Source organism: Eschrichtius robustus, chromosome 11, assembly GCF_028021215.1.
Source record: "Eschrichtius robustus isolate mEscRob2 chromosome 11, mEscRob2.pri, whole genome shotgun sequence".
Lineage (NCBI taxonomy): Eukaryota > Metazoa > Chordata > Mammalia > Artiodactyla > Eschrichtiidae > Eschrichtius > Eschrichtius robustus.
Window position 1 is genome coordinate 64,405,824 of NC_090834.1, and position 23,582 is coordinate 64,429,405.

At 47.6% G+C, this 23,582-nt stretch overlaps 1 protein-coding gene across 5 annotated transcripts in view; it reads right to left on the minus strand.

The window, feature by feature from the left end:
* The window catches only part of FHIP1B (FHF complex subunit HOOK interacting protein 1B), a 30,430-nt gene extending 9,296 nt beyond the window's left edge, over window positions 1–21,134 (minus strand). For 2 of the 5 annotated variants that reach the window (XM_068554755.1, XM_068554752.1), the window contains exons 1-11: window positions 21,035–21,134; window positions 13,253–13,581; window positions 12,485–13,123; window positions 11,959–12,117; window positions 11,679–11,765; window positions 11,305–11,472; window positions 6,678–6,757; window positions 6,261–6,466; window positions 5,093–5,872; window positions 2,437–2,615; window positions 2,115–2,277 (exon numbers count right to left, since the gene is read on the minus strand). In XM_068554755.1, coding sequence (XP_068410856.1) covers window positions 2,115–2,277; window positions 2,437–2,615; window positions 5,093–5,872; window positions 6,261–6,466; window positions 6,678–6,757; window positions 11,305–11,472; window positions 11,679–11,765; window positions 11,959–12,117; window positions 12,485–13,123; window positions 13,253–13,390 — 2,599 coding nt within the window. In that variant the 5' untranslated portion in view covers window positions 13,391–13,581; window positions 21,035–21,134. Of the gene's footprint in view, window positions 1–2,114; window positions 2,278–2,436; window positions 2,616–5,092; window positions 5,873–6,260; window positions 6,467–6,677; window positions 6,758–11,304; window positions 11,473–11,678; window positions 11,766–11,958; window positions 12,118–12,484; window positions 13,124–13,252; window positions 13,582–16,752; window positions 16,916–21,034 lie in introns of all 5 variants that reach the window. The other 3 variants (XM_068554753.1, XM_068554754.1, XM_068554756.1) reach the window with 3 other exon arrangements.
* Window positions 21,135–23,582: the final 2,448 nt, after the last annotated feature.

The following is a 23,582-nucleotide window of genomic DNA, read 5'->3' on the forward strand; positions in this document are numbered from 1 at the left end:
CTATCTATAACACGGCACCCACATCCCCTGCTCCTTCAATACCCACAGGTGCTATATATGCACTCATAGTTCAGTGGCTTTATCAGATCTGTCACACACCACTGTCCCTCCAAGATCTGCTCTCCTGTGCCACCACTTGGCCTTCCACCAATCCCTCTCCTACATCCACCAAAGCCATCCTCCCACTGGTTGTGGCCAGACAACTTTATGTCAGCTTAGACTCAAATGAACCATTTAAAATACTGCCTTCTCTTCTCTCCTTTCCTTCCTCCTAGATTGCTGGCTCTGGATCTGTTCTTGGCCCTGTCCAAGACCTAAGGCCTAGACTCTAGGGATCTAGTCTCTAGATCGTGATACCATTCCCATTCTCGACCTCTAACAATGGCTACAGAGATATGCTAAACAGATATATTAGATTTGGCGTTCAGCTCCCTTTGCAACCAGGTTCACACACTTCCTCCCACCTCTTCTAGAAACTCTCTACACACTTCCTCACCTCTTCTAGAAACTCTCCCTGCTTTGGCATCCACACCTATGTGCTCCTCCTGGAACCCTCCAGGCTCCTTTCATGCCTCTGTAGCCCCTTCTGCCTTAATTTTGCTTTCCTCAATGTTTTCATCCTTAGCCTAATTTCCCCATGCCTACCTCTCCTCTAATTTGCCCTCCACTAACTTCCCATTTTACTGCCCTATCACACTGCATTTTAATAACTTGTTCTCATGTCTTCTACCTCATACATTAATCTGTGAGTTCAAGGGCTTGGACTCTGTCTTATTTACCTCTATATCCCCGGGCCCTCCACAGTGAACATAGTACCAGGACTGTGGAAGCAAGAAATAATTCCTGGTACTGGACCATGAGGAAATCATGCTAAGGAACTTCAGCTGGGCCTTCACAGCTATATAATAACCCTTCTGGTACCCTCTTCCCAACCTATACACTTTCCTCCTTAAGCCCCCATCTCACCTCTGCTCTCTTGCTCAGCATATTATTTTGCCTCCTACTTCAATTAGCAAATAAAGGATGACTTCAACTCCCTAAAATTTCCCTCCACACCTCAAAACTCCACTTGTACATAACACTTCCTCCTTTGATCTCTCCTCATTTGCCTCAAAGGGGGAAAAAGACTTTCCTGTGCTCTGGATCCCACTTACTTCCACCACCTTTGGGACCTTGCTCCCTCAGTTATGACAATCCTCTAGTCACTATCTAGACTATGAGCTTTTTGAAAGCAAAGATCACATCTTGTACCTCCCTGAGTCCCCTGTATCAAAGACAACACCTAGCACATACGGCAAGCACTCAGATACTTGTTGATGAAAGATCTAAATTTAGAATATCATGGTCATATTTAACTCTTCCTTCTTCCTTATACCCCACAACCACTCACCAGACTCTACCAGTACTTCCTTCCCATTTCCACCGTTTCAAATTCTTCCTTTCTATTTCCACTATTCTAATTCAAGCCTCACAGGTCACATCTGCATTATGGCAGAAGCCTCCCAATTGCTCTTCTGACTTCATTTTCTCCGAGCTCCAGTGCAACTAGCACATGAACTAACACACTTATCTCTCCATTCCCAGATCTAAGAACCTCCAATGGTTTCTCACTGCCTAGAAGTTTACAACCTCTGCCTAGCCCAACCTCTACGCTGAGAACCTTCTGCTCTGACCAAATCTTTCCAACCTTACTACCAACTGTTCCACCACCTTCCAAATCCCCTGCTCCAACTAAACAGTTCATGCTGTCCCCTGAACAAAACAATAAAGCCATCCCACGCCTTTGCCTACCCAAGTCCTACCCATCTCTCAAGGCCCATGTCAAATGCCATGTCCTTTACCAAGCTTTAACAATATCTCAACCTAGAGACTATTCTGTCCCCTTGCCCGTCCCCAACTTCTAGAGTAGTTTTTGCTGCTACTGTTGGTTTGGCTCTCAGTGGACAGAACTATGTTTTTCCTCTGCCCAGAAACCCGAGGACAAAATCAAGACTCTACTCTCTGCAACTCCCTAGTTCCCGGCACAAGGCTTCAACCTTAATAAGAAACTCAGTTAACCTGAGCTAATTAGTTGCCTAGGGAGGACAGGGAGGTGGTGGCAGGGTAGGCCTCACCTAGGGAATCAGATCGGCGGGGGGCAGAGCCTGCCGCAGGGCCCTCAGTCCAGTCCAACTTGCCACGGGCAATGAGGTACTTCTTGGCTTTGGATAGCAGTGCTGGGAAGTCCTCCTGGGAGGCTGCAAAGCTCTCAATCTTATTCTTCACAGAGCCCAGCACCTATGAAGCACAACTTCATGACATTTCTGGGTGGCTCTAGACTGACATAGTCCTTTCTAGCCCCACTGGGCCTATTCCCAGCCCCCCCAGGGCCACTCCAGCTGTGGGCCTGGCCCACCATGGAGCCTGGACGCACCCATGCATGCATGCATCGCACACCTGCAGCAGGGACTTGACACTGGGCTGGAAGACCATGTTGGTGTTGAGCAGGAAAGAGCGGAGCAGGGGCTGGGGGTGACAGGCCAGCTGGGCCACCAGCCCCGTCAGCAGGAAGTTGACATAGACGGAGTTCTGCAGCATGTTCTCGAGTTTGGCAAAGAGCACAGCCATGAAGGGGCCTGGGGGGGTGGGCACAAGGATACAAGGCCTGAACACAATGCACACCACACGCATTCCCCCCAAAATGAGGCCCCCCCACCACCACCACTAGATGAAAATTATTTGTGTCAGAAAATGATTTGCATGTTTAAATATCCTGTGACCACCTATTCTGGAGGAGATAAAATGGCAGACACCACATGGACCCGCAAGAGGTCCAGATGCCAGCTTTATACACATTCTAGCTGAAGGGCCAGACCACAGGCTCTGGAATCAGACAGACTTGGTTCAAATTTTAGCTTTACCGTTTACTAGTTAAGTTACTGGATGAATCAAAACTCTCCAGGCATAGTTTCCTACTTGGTAAAATAAGAAAATACACCCACCTCATAAGGTTATTAAGAGGATCAAAGAGATACTGATACACAACATTTAGGCCAAAATTTAGCAAATTATAAGTATTCAATAACAACCATAAGCTATATATTTCTCAGCTTTTTAAAAAGCTTCACCCAAGAGGACAACTGAAGAAAGAACAAGTGAGAAAGTGATTAGACCAAAAGAAGAAATCAGGTTACATACAAGACAGAGGCTAACACTAGACCTGAGTCAGAAATAAAGCAAGAAGCAAGCATAGTGAAGGCAAAGACGGCGACTAGATTGGTCAACTTAAAGTTAGGGGAGGAGTCTTTGGAGAACCAAAAAAGAAATCAGGTCTGTTCAGGAGCTGGGAACCAAGGTGGTGAAATAGAATCTGCAGGGAAAAAAGAGCTTAGTTCAGGGCCAGAGAAAACTGATTCAGGACAGACTCTTTGGTGGAAAAGAGGACGGCAGAAGGGATTAGAATGATCTTCTGGGAGAACTGGCCTCAACTGAGCCAGATCACCAACACTAGGACTGTAGAACCATCACAGTCTGTCTGGTCAGGGATTTGTCAGGGAGAGGGAGTGTGCCTAGGAACTGCACTAAGACTTGAGGCAGGAGAACAATGAAGGGCAAGAGACACTGAATCCTGAAAAAGATCCTAGAACATTCTTACTCCACATGCACATGACTAGCCTTAGCTCTAAAACAACTCTAGCTTAGCAGGGTCCTAAGATATCCCATAACTTTGTCCTTCTCATCTCTGGGGACTTTTTTGCAAGAGAAAAAGCTCAGATGAGTTTAAAAGAAGAAAAAGGACAGAGCTTCAATTAACGCTTCAAGAAAGTGGTAAAACCTGCACACCACCTTCTAGTGGTGTAGAGCAGAAAAGAGCAGAGCAAAGGCTAAATAAATGAAAAGATATATTTTCTGTAGTCTGGAAGAGAGAGTTGTCATTACTCCAGAGCAAAAGGCCTGATGCTGTGCAAGGCCCAGTTAGGACATGTACTGATCGATGCATGATAACTTGACTACAAACAACAGGAAGATACGTGGGTACCTTGGTCAACTTGTATCTGCCATGTACCCAAGAGATGATAATCCTAAACTACCACATGCTGAGTTCTCACAATGTACCAGCATCACAGTAAGTGATTTACATGCATCAAAGACATAGATGGAATGCTAACTCAAGGTATGTCTAGTCCAAAGCACTATACAGCTTCCCAGAAGTGCCTCCCCACTAATCCCCAGCATGGGGTGTAGAGTAGGGACAAGAGCCAGATGAGGGTTGGGCTGGGTAAAGCTGGCTCCCAAACAAAAACAAAGAGGAGTTAGCCCAGCCACTCAGGCCAGATCTAGCTCCAAGGTCTTTTGGAGAGACCAAAAGAACTTAGCTGCGGGGCTCAGGGCCACGCTTTGTCATTTGCCCTGACAGAGGTATTTCACTGATCTAATTTACCCAGATAGAGGTACTTCACTCTATCTGCTTCAGTTCTTACCACTAACCATAAACCCTTAGAAAGTCTTACTGAGTAGTCAGGGCAACCAACAGGGTGCAAGGATAGGGAACAGGAGAAACTTGAAACTGAGCCCTTCTCTAAAGAGGCTGGGAGAAAGGAGGCCAGGGCTGAAGAAGAGAAGTATACCAGAGAGCTGACCCTGGGCCACAGAAGAGCTGACAAGAGACCCAACACCCAGACAGATACACTGGTGGGAACAACATGGAACAGCATGATTTATAGGTGCCTCATATACAGGACAGCACGTATGTCTTCCACATGGTTCAGGTGTATTACTTTGATTCACCAGGAAACACCAAACACAGAATATCCTGATCACACATCCCAGAAAATGGCAGGACTGAGGAAGAGGAGGAACATGCATAAAGGACAGACATACAAGGCTTAGACAGAAGTCAATACTCAAACCAGCACAAGCATGGAAGACTACAGACAGACACTGAGACACAAGTATGACATGATATGTATCTGGAGGGGACCCAAGCAAAATGGATGAAGAGCTAAGCACGTACACAAGAATGGCATGGGCAAGAAGTCTCAGAAACCAGCACAAACATGTCGAGAACATGCAAAGAGTACACAAAGGAGAAGACCTAGGCTAAGTAGCTTACCAGTGAAGGGCTGGCTTGGCAGCTGGTTGAGAGTCCGCAAAGGGCTGCTGAGGAAGGGGCCAGGGGGCTCAGGGGGACAGGTGAAGCTTTCGTAGGCCTCCTCCTCCTCAAGAGGTAGTGAAGGCTCTAGAGGGGGCTCGGAGCCGGCGCCCCCATTGCTCAATGCCACCTCCAGCTCCCGGAGCTCCTGCCCAAAGCTCTCTAGTCCTGCCACACCCTCGGAGGTGCCCTCTAGTAGTTCCCCAGCTCCCTCCTGTGGCACCCGACGAACCTTCTTGGCTCCCTCAGGCCATGGTCCTGGCACCCCATTGAGCTGGGGAGGGGGCAGGTGGCCAGGGCCCTCCCTTGCACCCAGAGCCTGCGCCCCCCTCCCCAGCTCTTCCACCTCCCCCTCCCCTGCATTGTCCCTGTCCTCCTCAGGCAGCAGGCTGCGTTTCTTAGTCCGGGAGCCAACAGGACTGGGCTCAGGAGGGGGCCGCTCGCCATCATAGGGGGCAGACCAGGTGCGGCAGGCTTGGACACAGCGGTCCACACCAAGGCGCGCCTCACGCAGATACTCCAGGTAATTGTCTTCCAGCTCACCGGGCTCCTCCACAGGGCTGGGCCGTCGGCCAGGGCTGGAGGCTGGGGAGGCAGCAAGCCCTGGTGAGCGAGGGGCTGGGGCTGGGGACTCGGAGCCACCCAGGCTCTGCTGTCGCAGGAAGAGGGCCAGACGAGATGGCGTGGAGGCCCGGGGTACCGTCACCACAGAAGAGGAGTCAACACTTGGGCTTCCAGGGCCTGCAGAGGGGAAAAAACATAAGAGAGATCAAAGAGCCAGAGGTGCAGGAGGAGGGATGAGACACCTTGGGTAACTAAGAGAGAAGGCCATGAAGCAGAAGAAACACGGGACCGATTCAGACAGCTGACTCTCCACCCCTCAAATTAAGCTTTTCCTCATCCACCACCCCCTCCTCATTACCACCAACACCACAAAAACAATGGAAATAGAAGAGTACAACTGGAGTGAAGAAAAGGAACAGCTTTGCTCAGAAGCTAAATTTCTTTGGTGGAGTTAAGGATCCACCCTACAACACCCCTCATCAACCCCCCCAAAGACGGAATGCCACTCACGGCCACCTCCCTCCTCCCACCTTCTTGCTAGGCTCCCCCAGAAGCCAGGCCATACCCGTCGTGTCCTCCCTTCTCCCTGCCTCTCTGCTAGGCCCACCTCGTGCCCACGAGGCATGCTCTGGACGAGGTGGGCTGGAGGCACGGTGCCGACAACAGCGTGGGATTAAGGAGAGGAACTTGTCTGCTGCCCGTCCATATAGGTCCACGTCGCGCACAGCTGGCTTCTGGCTCAGCATCACATGGTTACACGGGACGAGATACCTGGGAAAGACAGCAGAAAAGGGACACAGGATAGATCAGGAAGGAAGGACAGGGCTTGAGGGAACATCAGTGGAACTATATGGCTAAGCCAGGCTTCAAGAGGACACACACAGGCAACCCCGATGCAACCCATCACCCCAGCCATGCACAAGGCCCTGAGGGCCCGGAGGGTTCAGGGTCAGCCATCCCTCAGCCCTGCCCCCGCAGGTACCTGAGAACCAGCTGCAGCAGGACATCCTCACAGCTGAGGTTCAGTAGGGTCCTGAAGAGACTCAGAGAGACCATGCAGAGCTGGGGGAAGGGGGGTGGGAGTCACCATAAGAGCTCTCTACCCTCCAATATGTTTACCAAATAGAAACCTCCCCAACCCCAGGCCCAACCAAACTCTCCTGGAGCAACGATGGCACAGGGCCTGGCACAAAACAATCATTCAAATATTAAATAAATGATCACATGATCTTTGTGGTCAAGACCTCATTATTCACAGATAGGAACGAACCACATGTCAGATTTAATGTATTTCTATAGACCATACACATGTCAGCAAACTCTGGCTATTTATACCTGGCAGCAGAGATACCAGCAATACTTAAATGGAATGAATACCCATGAAGAGACCCCAGGAAATACTAGGACTGAGTGAATGACTAACAGGAGACAACAGCAACGTGATAACTAAGGGAATGCCTGTCAACGGACTATAGCAGCATAGTAACTGAATGCCTACCAACAAAAAACCAGAGGGAACCTGGAAGAGTCCCAGCTGGGAAGTGGGTGGGGCTGTGAACATGGAGTCTGAGTCACCTCTCCAACACCAGTGTCTCTCTCAGAAGGTAGGATAAAGAAAAGTTCAAGGGCAGCTGACAGGAAAAGGAAAAAATAGGTGGGTCCAGAACAAGGGAAACCTTTTGTTTTAGAAAAGTAAAAAGGGTGGCTCACCTCTGGCTAGATGAAGAGAACAGACACATGTAAGCACTCCCTCACTCCTATGAATCCCCAAAGCACCTTCTATATACTTCCCTTACGGCAAGTATACCTTGAGCACCCTGAAGACAACTACTGGGTCTTAGTCCAGGGCACTGCCTGCACAGTCTAGGTGCTCATCATTAACTAAATGACTGTGGGGGAGTTAAAAGCCAATCATGGGACTTCCCTGGTGGTGCAGTGGTTAAGAATCTGCCAGCCTGTGCAGGGGACACGGGTTCAATCCCTGGTCCGGGAAGATCCCACATGCTGCGGAGCAACTAAGCCCATGCACCACAACTACTGAGCCTGCACTCTAGAGCCCGCGAGCCACAACTACTGAGCCCACGTGCCACAACTACCGAAACCTGCGTGCCTCGAGCCTGTGCTCCACAACAAAAGAAGCCACCGCAATGAGAAGCCCGTGCACCGCAACGAAGGGGAGCCCTCGCTCGCCCCTAGAGAAAGCCCGCGCACAGCAATGAAGACCCAACACAGCCATAAATAAATAAATAAATACATTCAAGAAAAAAACAAAACAAAACCAAAAAAAAGCCAATCACGGTGGGAAAGAGATAAGATAGCAGTTCACATTTTAGGCAGCATGGATGTTTATCCTAAATGACCATTTTAACTAGCAATGAAAACATTCAGACTCACTGAAAGATTGTGTGGTAGGTAGAAAAAGTGGCCCCTCAAAGATGTCCAGGTCCTAATCTCCAGAACCTGTAAGTTACCTTACATGGCAGAAGGGACTTTGCAGGTATGATTAAGGTTATTAAAAAATTTAAGATGGGGCTTCCCTGGTGGCGCAGTGGTTGAGAATCTGCCTGCCAACGCAGGGGACACGGGTTCGAGCCCTGGTCTGGGAAGATCCCACATGCCACGGAGCAGCTAGGCCCGTGAGCCACAATTGCTGAGCCTGCGTGTCTGGAGCCTGTGCTCCGCAACAAGGGAGACCGCGATAATGAGAGGCCCGCGCACCGCAATGAAGAGTGGCCCCCACTTGCCGCAACTAGAGAAAGCCCTCGCACAGAAACGAAGACCCAACACAGCCATAAAAAAAAAAAAAAAATTTAAGATGGGGAGAGTAGCCTGGATTATCCAAATAGACCCAATCAAATCACACGAGTCTTTAAAAGCCAAGAACCTTCTCTAGCTGGGTCAAAAAGAAGAGAGATTTGAAGCATGAGAGGGACTCGATCCACCACTGATGCCTTTGAAGATGGAAGAAGGGATCACAAGCCAAGGATTTAGTTGGTCTCTAGAAGATGCGAATGGTCCTTAGCTGACAGCCAGCAAGAAAACAGGAGTCTCAGTCCTATAACTACAATTAAGTAAATTCGACCAATGATCCTAGTGAGCAAGGAAACGGATTTTCTCCTAGGGCCTCCAGAAAGGATGCAGCCCCGCTGACACTTTTTTTTTTTTTTTTAATTTATTTATTTATGGCTGTGTTGGGTCTTTGTTTCTGTGCGAGGGCTTTCTCTAGTTTTGGCGAGCGGGGGCCACTCTTCATCGCGGTGCGTGGGCCTCTCACTGTCGCGGCCTCTCTTGTTGCGGAGCACAGGCTCCAGACGCACAGGCTCAGTAATTGTGGCACACGGGCCTAGTTGCTCCGCGGCATGTGGGATCTTCCCAGACCAGGGCTCGAACCTGTGTCCCCTGGATTGGCAGGCAGATTCTCAGCCACTGCGCCACCAAGGAAGCCCCCCCGCTGACACTTTGATTTTAGTGGTGTGAGGTCCGTGTCAGATACATGACCTACAGAACTGTAAGATAATAAATTTGCGTTGCTTTAAGCCACTACGCTTGTGGTAATTTTTTATGACAGCAATAGGAAACTAATACAGATACTCAGGCTAGCTAGCCAGCATGATTCACCTTAAGCCACAAAAGTCAGACTATAGCAGTTACAAAGTCAGGCCAACAGAATCAAGCTTAAAAGGGCCAACAGGGGAAAGGAAAGCACCTGCATGTTTAACATGGGCATCCTGAAATCAGAAGAGATTTGGTTCCTCCAAGAACTGAGAGCCAAGAATAAATACCCCAAAACCATGAAAGGCTCCTCAGACCAGGGGACCAAATGCAAGACTAACAGAAATATATGCTAAAGACTAAAGACACTGAGGGAGAATCAAAGAAGTTAGGATAAGATTAAGACAAAAACAAGATGGACAGAGCCCAATACAGGAAGAAAAATCAACCCTAGGAAGGAAATCAACATTCCCAAAACATCAACAGGACATTCCATGAGGCCAAACAGATTTAAGACCTTGGTCGAGCTTCAGCATAATGAGAAATAAAACTTTTTCAATACCTTTGTAAAATTAAAGCTTTGACATCTCTTCCCTATCGGTTTATGACAATAATTCTTAACCCAAGGCGTGTATCATAATTACATTTTGGAATATTATAAAAGTACACATGCCTTGGGCCTACTCCCAAAGATTATAACTCAAGAAATCTAAGGCCGAGCCTAGAATCTGTTGTTATGGTTATTGTCATTTTCAAATTTTAAAGTGTACACTTGGTTCAGGAACACTGGTCAAATCAGAGTCAGTCTAGAATATCTCATATACACCCTAACGTAGCTTCAGAAACCTCAACTATACAAAACATAGCTATCCAGGAACCTTACTTACCTGGAACCCTACTACCAGGTACCTCAGTTATCTAGAACAGTTTTCTAGAACCTTTAGTGATCCAAGAACTTCTATTTTTAACACAAGGACCCAGAGAACTTCAATTATTTATAATAAAAGAAGGAAACAAAAATGGCTGATGGAGCCAAAATAAATGCCATAAAGTCCATGGCTAAACTAATGCTTTACTCCCCCAGAAAGACTTCAGGTCTTTATGACTTAGAAACAATTTACTCCTATTTTATATACATTTCTATTGGTTAAAATCTAAACTTCTTACCATGGTCTACAAGGCCACACATGATCTGAACTCACCCACCTCTCCTTCCCTTCTCCCCTTTGCTCACTATACCTCCAGTCACGCTGGTCTTTCATTTCCTCAAGTACATTTCATTTCCTCTTCCCCACTTACGTACTTTGCATGCATTGCTCCCTCTGCCTAGACTGTTCTTCCACTTGCTCTTCAATAGGCTAACTCCCTCATGACCTTTAGGTCTCAACTCAATGTCATCTCCTCAGAAAGGTTTTTTTGACCACTCTACTGTTTTCTAAGCACCTTGTTGGGTTTTTTATAACAATGACCTCAATTTTCAATTATTTTGGTTATGTGTTTACCTGTCTACCTCTTCTATGAAGGAAGCTCCATGAAGTCAGCAATCACTGCTTACCATTATATCCTCAGTACCAGAGAACAGTATGACACATAGTGAACATTCAAACAAAATGTTCAGGAAGAAGGAACGTAAGGTAGGTAGGCGGGCAAATGGGTGCCCCAAGTTATAGCTGTTCAAATACAGCAAATCCAGAGGGAAGAAAAGGTAAATATACTAGTAGCAGCTGGATCACCTATCAAAGCAGACACAAAGCCTGAAGAAGTGATCTCAAGTCACCCACAGCAAGTCCCAAAGCGCTACACAGCTGAAGAGAACCTCAGGCCAATGCTACATAACAAGTGTCGCACAATGGCAAAACCTACAGCCATGACGAGCAGCCGAAGTCATCCAGAAGAGGTAACTGTGTCCTAGGTTTGTATATTACAAAAGCAGGCGGCCACATTAAAATTGTACCCAAAACAGTTAAAAGTTTAATACTAGAAAGAAAATGCCACCTAACTGTGAAGTGATTGCTGGAGACAAAGGCCAAAGAAGGGCAGGAACACCCTCCCAGAACAAAGGTCGGAGAGAGAAGATGGCTCACCCAGGTAAGCCAGGACAGAGGTAGGGGCCATACCCGGGAGTTGCTGCCAATACGGGCAACAAGGGTGTCAAGGATGGTGTGGGTGTCATGCCGGTGTAATAGCAGGAATCGCAGGAAGGTACGGAGCAAGGCAGGCTCTGAAATACTCCGTAGGAAAAGTTCCAGATAAGCGGTACTGGCAATCATCTCCTCCACAGAGGTCTGGACAAAGGAAGGGAAAGTTTGGAAATTTAGGGCTTCCCCGCACATATGCTAAGCCATTTTCCCTAAGTTCTAAGGAGGTACCAGGAGCAGACAGGGAAAAAGGGAGGAGTACCCAGCCCACTGCCACCCACATTGGTCCTGGCATTGAGGTTACCACCCCTCAACCTAATCCCTTAATCTGCCTTGCCACCCATGACTCTCACCTTGTGCAGGGCAGGGCCCATGACAGGCACCAGGAACCCATTATGGATATAATCTACCAGCTGCTTTTGCACTAGAGGGTGAGCCACCTGTAGGGGTGCAAGAGAGAGGACGGAGGATTTTGAACGGGACCATTGTCAGGAAGGGAGCAGAATAGTAGAATACAAATAGGCACCCTACCCCCAAGCTGAAAGAAAACCAGAACTCCAGGGAATGCACCCCCTCCCACCCCATCTCCCCAGAATGACCAAAGGCCAGACCTCCTGGGAACCCCAGTCCCACCTGAATGACTGCATTGCAGAACTCTAGGGAACTCATGAAGAGGGCAAGGGCTGGCACCCCCAGCCAGTCCTCCCGTCGCAGGCAGTGCCAATCATCTCCTGGAACTTCAATCTTTCGGGGCAGTGAAGAGTACAGGGCACTTAGCCCTGTGGCCAGCACCTGGGGGCCATCCCCAAGGACAGGTTACCAAAGACTCATACGATATAAAAAAGGGGAACAGGGAACTATTAACCCACAGTTTTCATGCAAGTAGGGGGTAAGAGCTATTCTCAGAGCAGATATTTAGTCACCCAAGGTGCCAAGACATCACCTGGGAACACTGGCCCATGAAGAGCATTCATACTTGCTTTATCCACCTAAGCCCATGTTTCATCCCCACCCCAACTCCAGGTGCTGCTCTCAAGCCCGGGGGGGCTACTTCCTGAAGGAGAGGGCCCTGGTACACAGTCCCTCCACATCTCCTGGACAGAAAGGTGCTCTCCAGTGCCTACACCATACCCTACCCCCCATCCCAGGAGGTGCTGACCGGGCAGAAGTAAGAGTGATCTGCGATGTAGCAGCCCACAGTGGGACTTCCAGCTGACAGAGCCATGAGCAGGAGTAGGGCATCACGGGCCTGCTGGCCCAGGGTGCCCTCTCGATGCACAAAAGGTACAAGGCGAGAAAAGAGGAGAAGACGGGGAGCAGCTCCGGGCTCAGGAGGTGGCTGCAGGAAGAACTCGAGCAATGAAGGCTCCCGGGCCAGACACACGCACAGCTGGCTGAGAAGTAGCACCAGGCCTTCATCCAGTGCTGGGCTACTGGGCACAGGGCGGCCACAGGCATCCAGCAAGATCAGCAGAGCCTCACGAACTGGACTGTGCCGCAACAGGGGCTGGCGAGCTTCGCTCACTAGCATCTCAAATAGTTTCAGTTGCTCAGCCCGCCGTTCCTCAACCCCATCCCCAAGCTCATCCCACTGAAGCTGCCACGTCAACACACGGGTTAGCAGATCCTCGCGCAGAGCAAACTCCAGCAGGGGCCCAGGAGCTGTGGGAGCCGAGGGCACCACACGATCCTCCGCCAGCAGTGTCAGCATCTGGTAAGTGTGGTTGCACACAGCACTGAGATCGTCGGCTCCCCCAGGAGCTGCCCTAGGGCCTTGCCGCTCCAGAATTCGCACCACCTGGGGAATCAGGACAGATAAGAGAAAAAATTTAAGATGATGAGGTGACTAGATGGCAAGGTGAGAGAACAAAGAATGTTAGGACTCGGGCAGCCAGTAGACTGGGACCTTCAGCATATAGTCTCCTACCTGGGACCAGTGATTCTTGAAGACCATGAGGCAGGTCTCAGGGTCAGCCATGACAGGGGTCTGCAGACTGGCCCCTTGTGGTACACGATGCCCAGGGCCCCGGGAGGCCAGTCTGCTCAGCCAGTTCATCCTCTCCATGAGGTAGGCCGGGCAGGGCCGGTGGCCAGAGGGCCACACTCTGAGAATTTGCCAGCCGGAGGCTTTCTCTACTTGTGTCTCTAGTCTGCTTCATCCGGTCTGTAGGAGCCAGTAACTGTCCATGGAGCCAGAAGATATACCAGGCTGGAGTAGTGAGCTCAGAGGTCACTGCCTGATCCAGACCTACAAATCTAATTCAAAGAGAAAGGATGGAAGAGGTTAACAGAAGTTTGCCTCTCTCTACCGCCCAGCAGGAAGAACTCAGAAGCACCACTCCACTGAAAACTCCACACACACAGTCAGCACCTTAAATTCAACATGTCTAAAACAGAACTCATTCCAACACTAAACCTGTGTTACTCCCCCAGCCTTCTCCACCTTAGTAAATGATACCAATATTCACCTACTTGTTCAGGCCAAAAACCTAGGCATCATCCTGCTTTCTTCTTGTCCTTACTTCTAATATCCAGTTCATCAGCCTATCATCTGTACCCTCCAGACATGTCTCACTATTGCAATAGCTTCCAATCTGGTCTTCATACTTCCAGTCTTGCCCCTCTGAGAATCTATTCCCCACACGGCAACCAGAGTTTTAAAACATAAATTATACTACATCTCTCCTCTGCTGAATACCCTCCAATGACTCCCTATCACACTGATAATAATCCAAATCCTCTATCTTGGTCTCTAGGGCACTACATAATCCAACCTGTATAACCTCCTACCATACCCTTCCTCACTCGTACTTTACTCATACAAGGCTTCTTGAATACTTGCTCTTCCCTCTGTCTGGAGTGTACTTTTCCTGATCTTCACATTGCTCACATCACTCAGTTCTTTCCAAATGCCATCTCCTCAGAGAGGACTTACTTAACAATTCTATCTAAATAGCACATCTTCCCACCTTCACTCTCTAGCTTCCTAATCCTACTTTCTTCTTAGCAGTTTTTTTACTTTCTAAAAATATTTATTTGCTTATTTATTTGTCTATCTTCCCCACTACGATGTAAGCTCATTGAGGGCGTTTCTCTGTTGTATCCCCAGCACCTAGAGCAGTGCCTAGGGACTCAATAAATATTTGATGAATGTATATGCTTAAGTGAATGAGTGAATGAACAAACAAAGAACAATCAGGATATCCAGTCTTGATCTGACTCCGGCCCTCTGGGACTGCTGAGGAAGAAATTTTTTTCTAACTATTACAGGTCCCTCCCTAGAAGCCCACCCAGGAGGAAATACACTAATAGACCTTTAACTGGCTGAATAATCTTAAGAGGTAAAAATTCAGAGCCAACCAAAAGAGCAAAAGAAGTTTCTTTCTAGCAAAGAACACAAGGATACACTCCCAAAAACACACATATACCCACTCCTGTCAGATGCATCCAACACTCACTCCTGGGGACATGACGTGACACCCTCACTAGAGAATGGGGAAAAGTACCAAAACAGCTGTTGGCCTCAGCCATGGCTCACAGTTCCTTCTTCATCACATCTACCACCCCCTCAGCAATACTGTCTCTCAACAATATCTCACAAGTATAAAAACTTCAGAGGAAAAAAAAAAAAAACTTCAGAGGAAAGGTGTGGTTCAGTTGTCCTTCCTCTTTATACTCAATAAGGCTAAAGGAACCCAGAGACCTGGCAACAGGCCCACACTTGGCCTCCAGTTATATTAACCACCACCCCTTCTACCCAGATACACTCCCTCTCACCATTATCAGCTCACACTAAAGGAAGATAGCAACTATGCTTAAGAAAACCTTCTGGAGAACAAAAGACAGTCTTTCTTTTTTTTCAAAAGACAGTCTTATAAAGGGTGGGAGCAGTCCTAAACAGCAGGCAGGGCTCACTCATTGACTAAGTCGGTGTACATCATACTGATAAGTACTGGGACACTGTGCTAATAATAGGTAAGCACTGGAAATACAAAAATGGATAAAAACAGTTGGGGGAGCATAAACCAAAACTCCAATAGATCTTATAAACAGAGGTACTTACAAAAATGTCATGGGGGTGCTAAGGAAAGCAACTAAATCTTCCTGGGAAACTATAAGAGGATTCCAGAAAAGAGGTGATATCTGACTTAAATCTTTAACAACGAGATACTGGCCACAAAGAAAGCAGACGGAAAGGCCTTCTTCATATTAAAAACAGTATATTCAAAAATATGGCACTGTGAAAGAACACAGCAAATTTGAAGAACAGTCGCAAGTTTGGTGTGGCTTAATCTCAGACTATTTAGAGAAGAGAGATACAATATTAAGTTGAAGGGTAAACATGGGTGAAGGTTATAAATATCACTGAATATCATGCTAAGGAGTTTGGGTTTTATCTATCAACACCCTGGAATAAAGGAGGTTTTTAAACAAGGAAATGACAAGATCAAATTTGCCTTTAAAAATATGTCAGGGGGGCTTCCCTGGTGGCGCAGTGGTTGAGAGCCTGCCAGTGCAGGGGACACGGGTTCGAGCCCTGGTCTGGGAAGATCCCACATGCCGTGGAGCAACTGGGCCCGTGAGCCACAACTACTGAGCCTGCGCGTCTGGAGCCTGTGCTCCGCAACAAGAGAGGCTGCGACAGTGAGAAGCCCGCGCACCGCTTGCCACAACTAGAGAAAGCCCTCGCACAGAAACGAAGACCCAACACGGCCAAAAATAAATTAATTAATTAATTTTTTTAAAAAAAGGCAGATGCTTGCTTTAAAAAAAAAAAAAAAAAATGTCAGATAGCAGCATAAGGTGGAGCAGAGAGACCTAGCGTCACACTCACACCCCAGGGGAGCTGAAGAAGGGCCAAGCATCCAGTCTCAGCAAAGTAAGGCCTTAACATGTCCAAAACTAAACTGCTTCCAGCTTCTAGAACTCAATTCCAAAGACTAACAAACAGCTTCTACCTTGTGATGTACCTGGGGCGCCCACTTCTGCTCTACTCCTTGACTAACATAGAGCACTGCTCACAGACCCAAGGGGAACTGGCCTCCAGGACTTTCCCTCCCCACCCCACCCCCATTTCTTTTCAAAGACCTCAAAGAGAAAAGCCACACTGAAATCACTGTCTCAAAACCCAAAAGCTAACACTTAACCTGGACCCTCTTCACATACTTCAGAAACCTAAAAGAAAGCCACAGCTTGGTGTTCCTGTCACCTACCTAAGACTCCCTCACTCCCTGTTAATCTTGAGAAGTTCAGAACAAGACAGAAGAGAATGGGATCACCACCCTATTACTGTGCCCTTTCCTCCCACAGCAAAGTCTAGAGAAAAGTAGATCCCTCTTCCCAAATTTACCTACAGGCTCAGCCACAGGGAAAAAAGAAGGAGATGATCTTTCAGACCCCCCAAAATGGCCAAGGTCAAGCACTCACCGTAGGGCCCAAAATACAGCCTTATAGGAACACTCAGCAAGGGTGTCCACCAACCTCGGAATAGCAGGCACAAGGCAGGAAATGGCTCAGTCTCACTTATGAACCTTTGCCCTGGGAGAGGCAAAGAGGGAGGAAGGTGGGGGCAGGGATACACCTGCAACACCTACAGCAGACAGAGAGAGACCAAAACAACCTTCTAAGAACAGGTCAGTGAAGTTCTGTGGCTTCTCTCCCACTACAATGGCTCTTCCTAGGCTCTTCCTCTTACTGACATAAGGGGCAGCAATGGGCTCTAACCCTAGATTCTGGAAGTAGAAAGATCTGATTAAAACTTCATAGTAACACAAAAGGGAAAAACAAATAAACAAACCCCACCTCATAAGAGCCTACGATCTAGAGCTCAACTCACACATATCCTCTCTGCCTGTCTATCCCTCAGCCTATATGTATGAGACAAATGGGGTATCAGTGTATGGTCCTAACTCACTCCCTCCCCTCTCCCCAGTACCACCTCTGCTTCTTGCAGGGATCTCCCCACCTCACTCCAGCAGAGCCCTCATAACTCACAGCGTGAACTCTATTGCACAGTGACTCCCCTTTACAACAGTAAATCCCCATGTCACACATGGCTTTCTCCACCCCTTCTGCGGAAGGGCGACAAAGAAGTCAAAGAGGAGGTGAAACTGAACTAGATCCTAATGGATGAGGAAAGTTCACTGCGCAGAGAAGAAAAGGCATTCCTAGTAGAAGAAGCAGCTATTACAAAGATTTCAAGGCTCAAAAAAGTAACATGTTTGTCAGGGAACTGTGAACAATTTACTCAAGCTAGAACACAGAGTAGAGAGAGAGTGGCCCGAGATGAGGCTGGAGAGGTGAGCTGAGGCCAAATGATGCCATATTAAGGAATTTGGATGTTATCCTACAGAACACAAAGAGTCAAAAGTTTTTAGCAGAGGAGCTCCATGATCAAACTTGCATTTTTAGAAAGACCATTCCAGGGACGGATTAGAAAAGAGCAAGTCTGAAGGCAGGAGACTGTCTGGGGAAAAAAATCCAGATGAGAGATGAGGAGGTAGTAAACTAAAGCCTTAACTGTGAAGATGTAGCTGTGGAGATGAAGAAAACAGATAATATAAAGGGAAATGTATTAAGATTTTAGTGACTGACTACATACAGGGGGTGAAGGAGCAGAAAGATGGAAGATGACACTGAAGTCCTCGCCTGGACTGCGATATGACACGTGGTGCAAAAGCAGACTTTCAAAGCAAAGACAATGAGTTCTGTTTTGGACACGTTAACTGCGATACCTGTGGAGATATACCATAGATCACTGAGTAAATATGACTGGAACATAGAGAGAGACTGAGACTAGATACAGACAAGTAATCACCTCGTTATGATATACTTTCATATTTCACATTCTCTCTCTCAACTGAAATTATCTTTCCATGTGTCCATCTTTCCCAACCAGATTGAAAATTCCTTGAGACTTCACAGGACCACATCTTATCTATCTTGTTATCTCATAAAATGTGAGCATCACAAGGGCAGACTATATGCTGAAGTATTTGCTGATTGAATAAATGAATTACTATATGAATGAATGAATTTGTCCTCCCAGCACTTAGCAGAGTGCCTGGCACATAGCAGATGTGGAATAAATGGTTACACACAGCGCCCCAAGCATGTTTCTATCTCTACATCATCATCCTCATCTATGTTACATCTCCTCAGATCTACCACTCAGCTATATATATCGTAAAGCAAGATCCATTATACTTAACGCACTATTATTCAACAAAGAGTTCAGTATAGCAAATAGGAAGCTTACGAAACCCAGTGCTTTCTCCAGAACAACCAAGAACTTGGACAGTCCCTAAGAACCCTCGGACATGTGACTTGACTCACCTATCACTATCACAATGTGATCCAGGTATTATGTACACCTGTTCCTATGTTTTTGCCCCATTATTAAACAAAACCTTCAAACCCATGTCACCCTCAAAGTCTCTTTAACCTCTTTTGGAAACAGAACAATTACAAATCATAGAAAAGACTTTTTTGCCAGGATAATGTCCTCCATGTCATCACAACCCTTCCTGCACATCACATGCTTTTTACTCCACATCACCTTCACTCTCTGTTACAAATTTTTTTTTCCCAAGTCACTGTCACTCTCTTGAGACCGAATTTTGGGTCCAGCTTTGCCACTTTATCACTATGTGGTCTCTGGCTCTTCGATTTGATTCTCTATCTATAAAATCAGAATTCCTGCCCTTGCATTACTTCACAAGGAATCTATGTAATTCCAGTAAAATCTGACTTCGCTATGTAACGCATGAATGCAATTTAGATGTCAGACAGTAATTCTACTGTATAAATGCATGCTTCCTCAACATAATTCAGCAGCCACACTATCATCACCCTGAATTCCTGGATTTCATGAACCAGTAGAAATAGATTTTAAAACTTTTGAAATAGGATTGTTACTTTTTATTTTGGCAAATAGATCAGTTTTTTAAAACCCATCATCCGCTGCCACCATTACTTTACCAGTGAGAGAGCACTTTAATACCAAAAGAATAGGAAAGATAATTTAAGAATAAATTTATCTTTATGGAAAACTCATGTTCCATATGTTGTCTTTCTCTCCTTCCACCTTGAATAGATAAAAACTTTATCACGGACTGGCACTGTCCTTGGCCCAGTGTTCAGGAATCATTGTTCTGAACTCTTTCATTATACATGTAAGTTCTGTAGGGTTCTGACCATCTGGGCAGATTGCCGAGGGTTCCACCAGCATGAAAACCTGTTCAGCCTCCAGAGAGAAGCAATGAAAACATACCACAGGACAGAACAGTTGGTTCTGAGGCTCAGACTCTAGAACAGAATGGGGACTTGGGCTGCCCCTAATTCCCAAAGAATGATCTGGATAGGGAAGGTCTACCTCTTCCTGAGGTTGGGGGAGGTATCTGCGCTGTGGCAGACTGTCACTAGAGAGGAAACTTTAGTGGTGTGAAAGGAGCCATTATCTGAGTGCCAACCCAGCTTTCTAGAATACTCAAAATTTCCATGTGCATATGGGTTGGCAGGGAAAAGGGGACCTGCAAAATGCTAATAAAGTGAACCCAATAACATGTCGTGGGGCGAGGAATGAACTGCAAAGGGACAGGAGAAAACTTTTGGGGGTGGGAGAAATGTTCAGTATCTTGAAAGTGGTGATGGTTTCACAGATGTAAACATATGTCAGAACTCATCAAACATGTACATTTTAAATATGAGTAGTTTATTGCACATAAATTCGCTTTTTTTTTTTTTTTAATTTAACTGTAAGAAAATGAAAGCAAAGCCATCCTGTTTGGGAGTCTAAATACAGCGTTGTATGTAACAAACCATATGATTTCCATGAAAATAGAATTAGCAGCTGTAAGTGGTTAGTCCGATACAGATGGCAACGGTCAAAGCCCCACAGCTCAGCACAGGTTAAGGAGCAGCGGTGGAGTACGGTTGCCCAGAAGCAGGTGGAGAGACAACAAACACAGGCGGTCATAGCCAAAAAATCTCCATGAGAGGGACCATCTTCAAGTCTGCAGTCCCAAGGAGGAACTTGAGGGAGCGAGGGATTCCAATGATGACTCTGTTGAAGAGTAAGCCTAAAAAATGATTTCCATTATCATTGTTACTACTGCCCACGACGCTTTCATCTTTTGATCCTCCAAAATATGTAGAGCCCATGAAGCAGAAGAGCCAAGAGCACAACACTTCCACCCAAGCTGTCCTACTCAGTCTAAAACTACTGCTCTCACTGGGCAGGACACTCCATTCAGAACCGACCTCTCACCTTTATCCAAGTCTCACAACCCTCATTCCTTCCCCCATGCCCTGCGCTCAACTCCCTCCCGATTCACCACCAGCCCGCATGCTCCCGCCTTCGCCCTGTCCATTCCCGCTCCCCGCACAGGCCTCAGCCCCTCACTCTGGTCCCAGGGTTGTCCCTCACGCCTGCCCACAGGAGCCCCAGCTGCTCAGTAAATCGTGTTCACAAGTCCCTTCCACTTGGCCCCTCAGAAGGCATCCCGGCCCCTCATACAACCCAGCTCCTTACTTGCCCACTCACCCCGAGGCTCTCGCCCTGCTCCCCTACCTTAGACACTCACACCTGGCCCCTCACCACATGCCAGCCCCTCACCCTGTCCCCTCACAACCAGGACAGTCACCAAACCCAGTGCCGTCATTCCCCAGCCCCTCATCCCCTCTCACACGCCCTCCGGCCCTCACTTACTGTTCAGTCACAGAACTCCGACCCTGACCAGGCCCGATCGCCACCGCGGTGCTAGGTGAGTTCAGGCCGCCATCGCTCCTCAGGCGCACCAGCCGCGCCCCGCCCCGCGCCACACGCAACCCGCGCCCCCGCGCACCACACGTAACCGCCCAGCGACGCACCGCTGGGCAGCGGCGTGCCAGCTCATTGGCTGGACCCGGCCAGAGCCAGAGCGCCGATGCTTGTTTCCTGGCAACGGCAGAGCGCAGGGGCGGGGTCGCCGACGGCATTCCAAGCAAGGAGTACCGCCTCTTCCCCCAGGTTCCGCCCCCTCGCATTGCAAACCCCGCCCTTCTGAAGGACTCTGGCGTGTCATAGGGGAAGACCTCTGGGGAGGCGGAGGCCCGCGGGGCGGGGGCGGAGCCTGAGGAAGAAAGGTCGAACCGGAGGGCAGAAGGAGGGACCTAAAGAGCGACGCGACTTAAAGAGGCAGGGAAAGACCGGAGGGCGGGGCTTAGGACAGAGATCCGGCTGAAAGAGAGACTAACGTGATAGGGGCGGGGTCACGGATCTTGGCGGTGCTGACAGTGGAAGAGGGGGCGTGGAAAGGGCGGAGATAACAAGAGGGTAGGCCTGAGGGGAGGAGTCGGTAGGTGGGCGGGGCCTGTGGAAAAGCGGAGCCCTAGAGAGGGCTGACCGCGAGAGGTCTAGTTCCTTTCTTGCACCATCTGCACGAACGGCTTGGATAGTACCCGGGCGATGACCGCCCCTCGTTGGCTCGCCAACACCTGCTGCCTCGTGATCCCTTGGGCACTATCGTTTTCAGTCAACCCAAGGAACATGGAGTAAGGTCCTCTTTGTCAGGCAGGATTCCAGATCAATTAAAACCAGCCTCAGCCCTCCAGGACCTCAGCCCTTATTGGTAGACAATTGCAACGTAGTGTAATTGCCATCGAGGAGCAGCACTTAGCGTGTTATGTGTGTTTAGAAGATGAGGGGAAAGAAGAGCGAAGGGGCCTAGGGAAGCGGTCCAGGAGGAGATGATGTCTGAGCAGTCTTGAGAAACAAGCAAGAGTACGATTGAGAAATGGAAGTTTCAGATAAGGTCTGCAGTTTAGTTGCAAGTATTGTATCGATGTTAATTCCCCGGTTTTTATCACTGTGCTCTAGTTATATAGATGATAACAAGGGAACATGGGTAAGGAGTTTACAAGGACTTTTATACTATTTCTGCAACTTTTCTGTAAGCCTAAAATTAGTTCAAAAGGAAAAGTATTTAAAAAGAAAAAGAAATGGAAGTTTCAGCCCAAAGGATCAGCACATAACAAGGTGAGAAAGAATGGACAACATGTGGGAGGTACTCTGGAAACTATAATCAGTACAGCTTGTCTGGAGCCTAGGGAACATGCAGAGGAAACACTGTGAGATGAGGCTGAAGACACAAACAGAGGTCAGGTACCAGAGAGCTTTGCAGGCCGTGTTAAGGAGTTTAGATGTTTATCCTTGGGATAATAGAGAACTATAAAGAATTTTATGATCGGATTGATAAGGCCCAAATTAGAATAGGAAGGATGTAGAGAAATGGATATGTGGTTATTAGGTCACCAGGGCTTGATGACTGGATGAATATGAAAGGAAAATAAGAGGAAGGATTAAAAACTGATGCTTAGTTTATAGAAGTCAAACACAGGCAAAACTAAACTACAGGATTGAGAGCCAGGATAGTGATTACCCTTGGAAAAGCGTTGACTGGAAGAGGAGAGAGTGGGGCTCTTGAAGTGAGTGCTGGTTCATGACTGTGTTCACTTTGTGAAATTCATCAAGCTGTGTACTTAGGAAATATGTACTTTTCTATATGTGGGTTCTGGTTACTATGCTGTGTAACAAATCATCCCAAATTTAATAGTGTAAAAAAACGGCCATTTTTTTTATGCTCACAGATTCTGGGAATTTGAACAAGACGTGGCAGGAATGGCTTGTCTCTGTTCCCTGATGTCTGGGACCTCATCTAGAAAGTTCAAACGTGTGGGGGGTGACTTGAGGCTGGTGGCTGGAATCATCTGGAGGCTTCTTCACTCACATGTCTGATGCTTGAGCTGGGACTGTCAAAGTACAGACACCTGACTGCTTCTGTGGCTTGGGCTTCTCACAACGTGGCAGCTAGGTTCCAAGAGGGAGCATCCTGAGAGGGAGCTTTCAGACAGTGAGTGTTCAAAGAAAACCAGAAGGAAGCTGCATGGACTTTTATGATCTGGTCTCAGAAGTCACACAACATCATTCCTGCTATACTCTATTGACTGAACAGCCACAAGGAAGGAGCATCAAAGAATTTGTGACTATTTTTTTAAACTGCCACAATGTTATACAATAGTAATAATAATAAATACTGGGGCTAGGTATTTTGGCTGATAGGCCAGAGATAGGGATTATAAGAGAAAGAGCAGATGGGGGACGAAAATGAGCTCAATTATGGAGCCAATGGGCTGAAGGTAACTGTGGAATATCTGAGTGGGGACATCCAGACTGCAATTAGTGGTATAGATAGGTCTGGAGCTCAAAGAGAGTACTT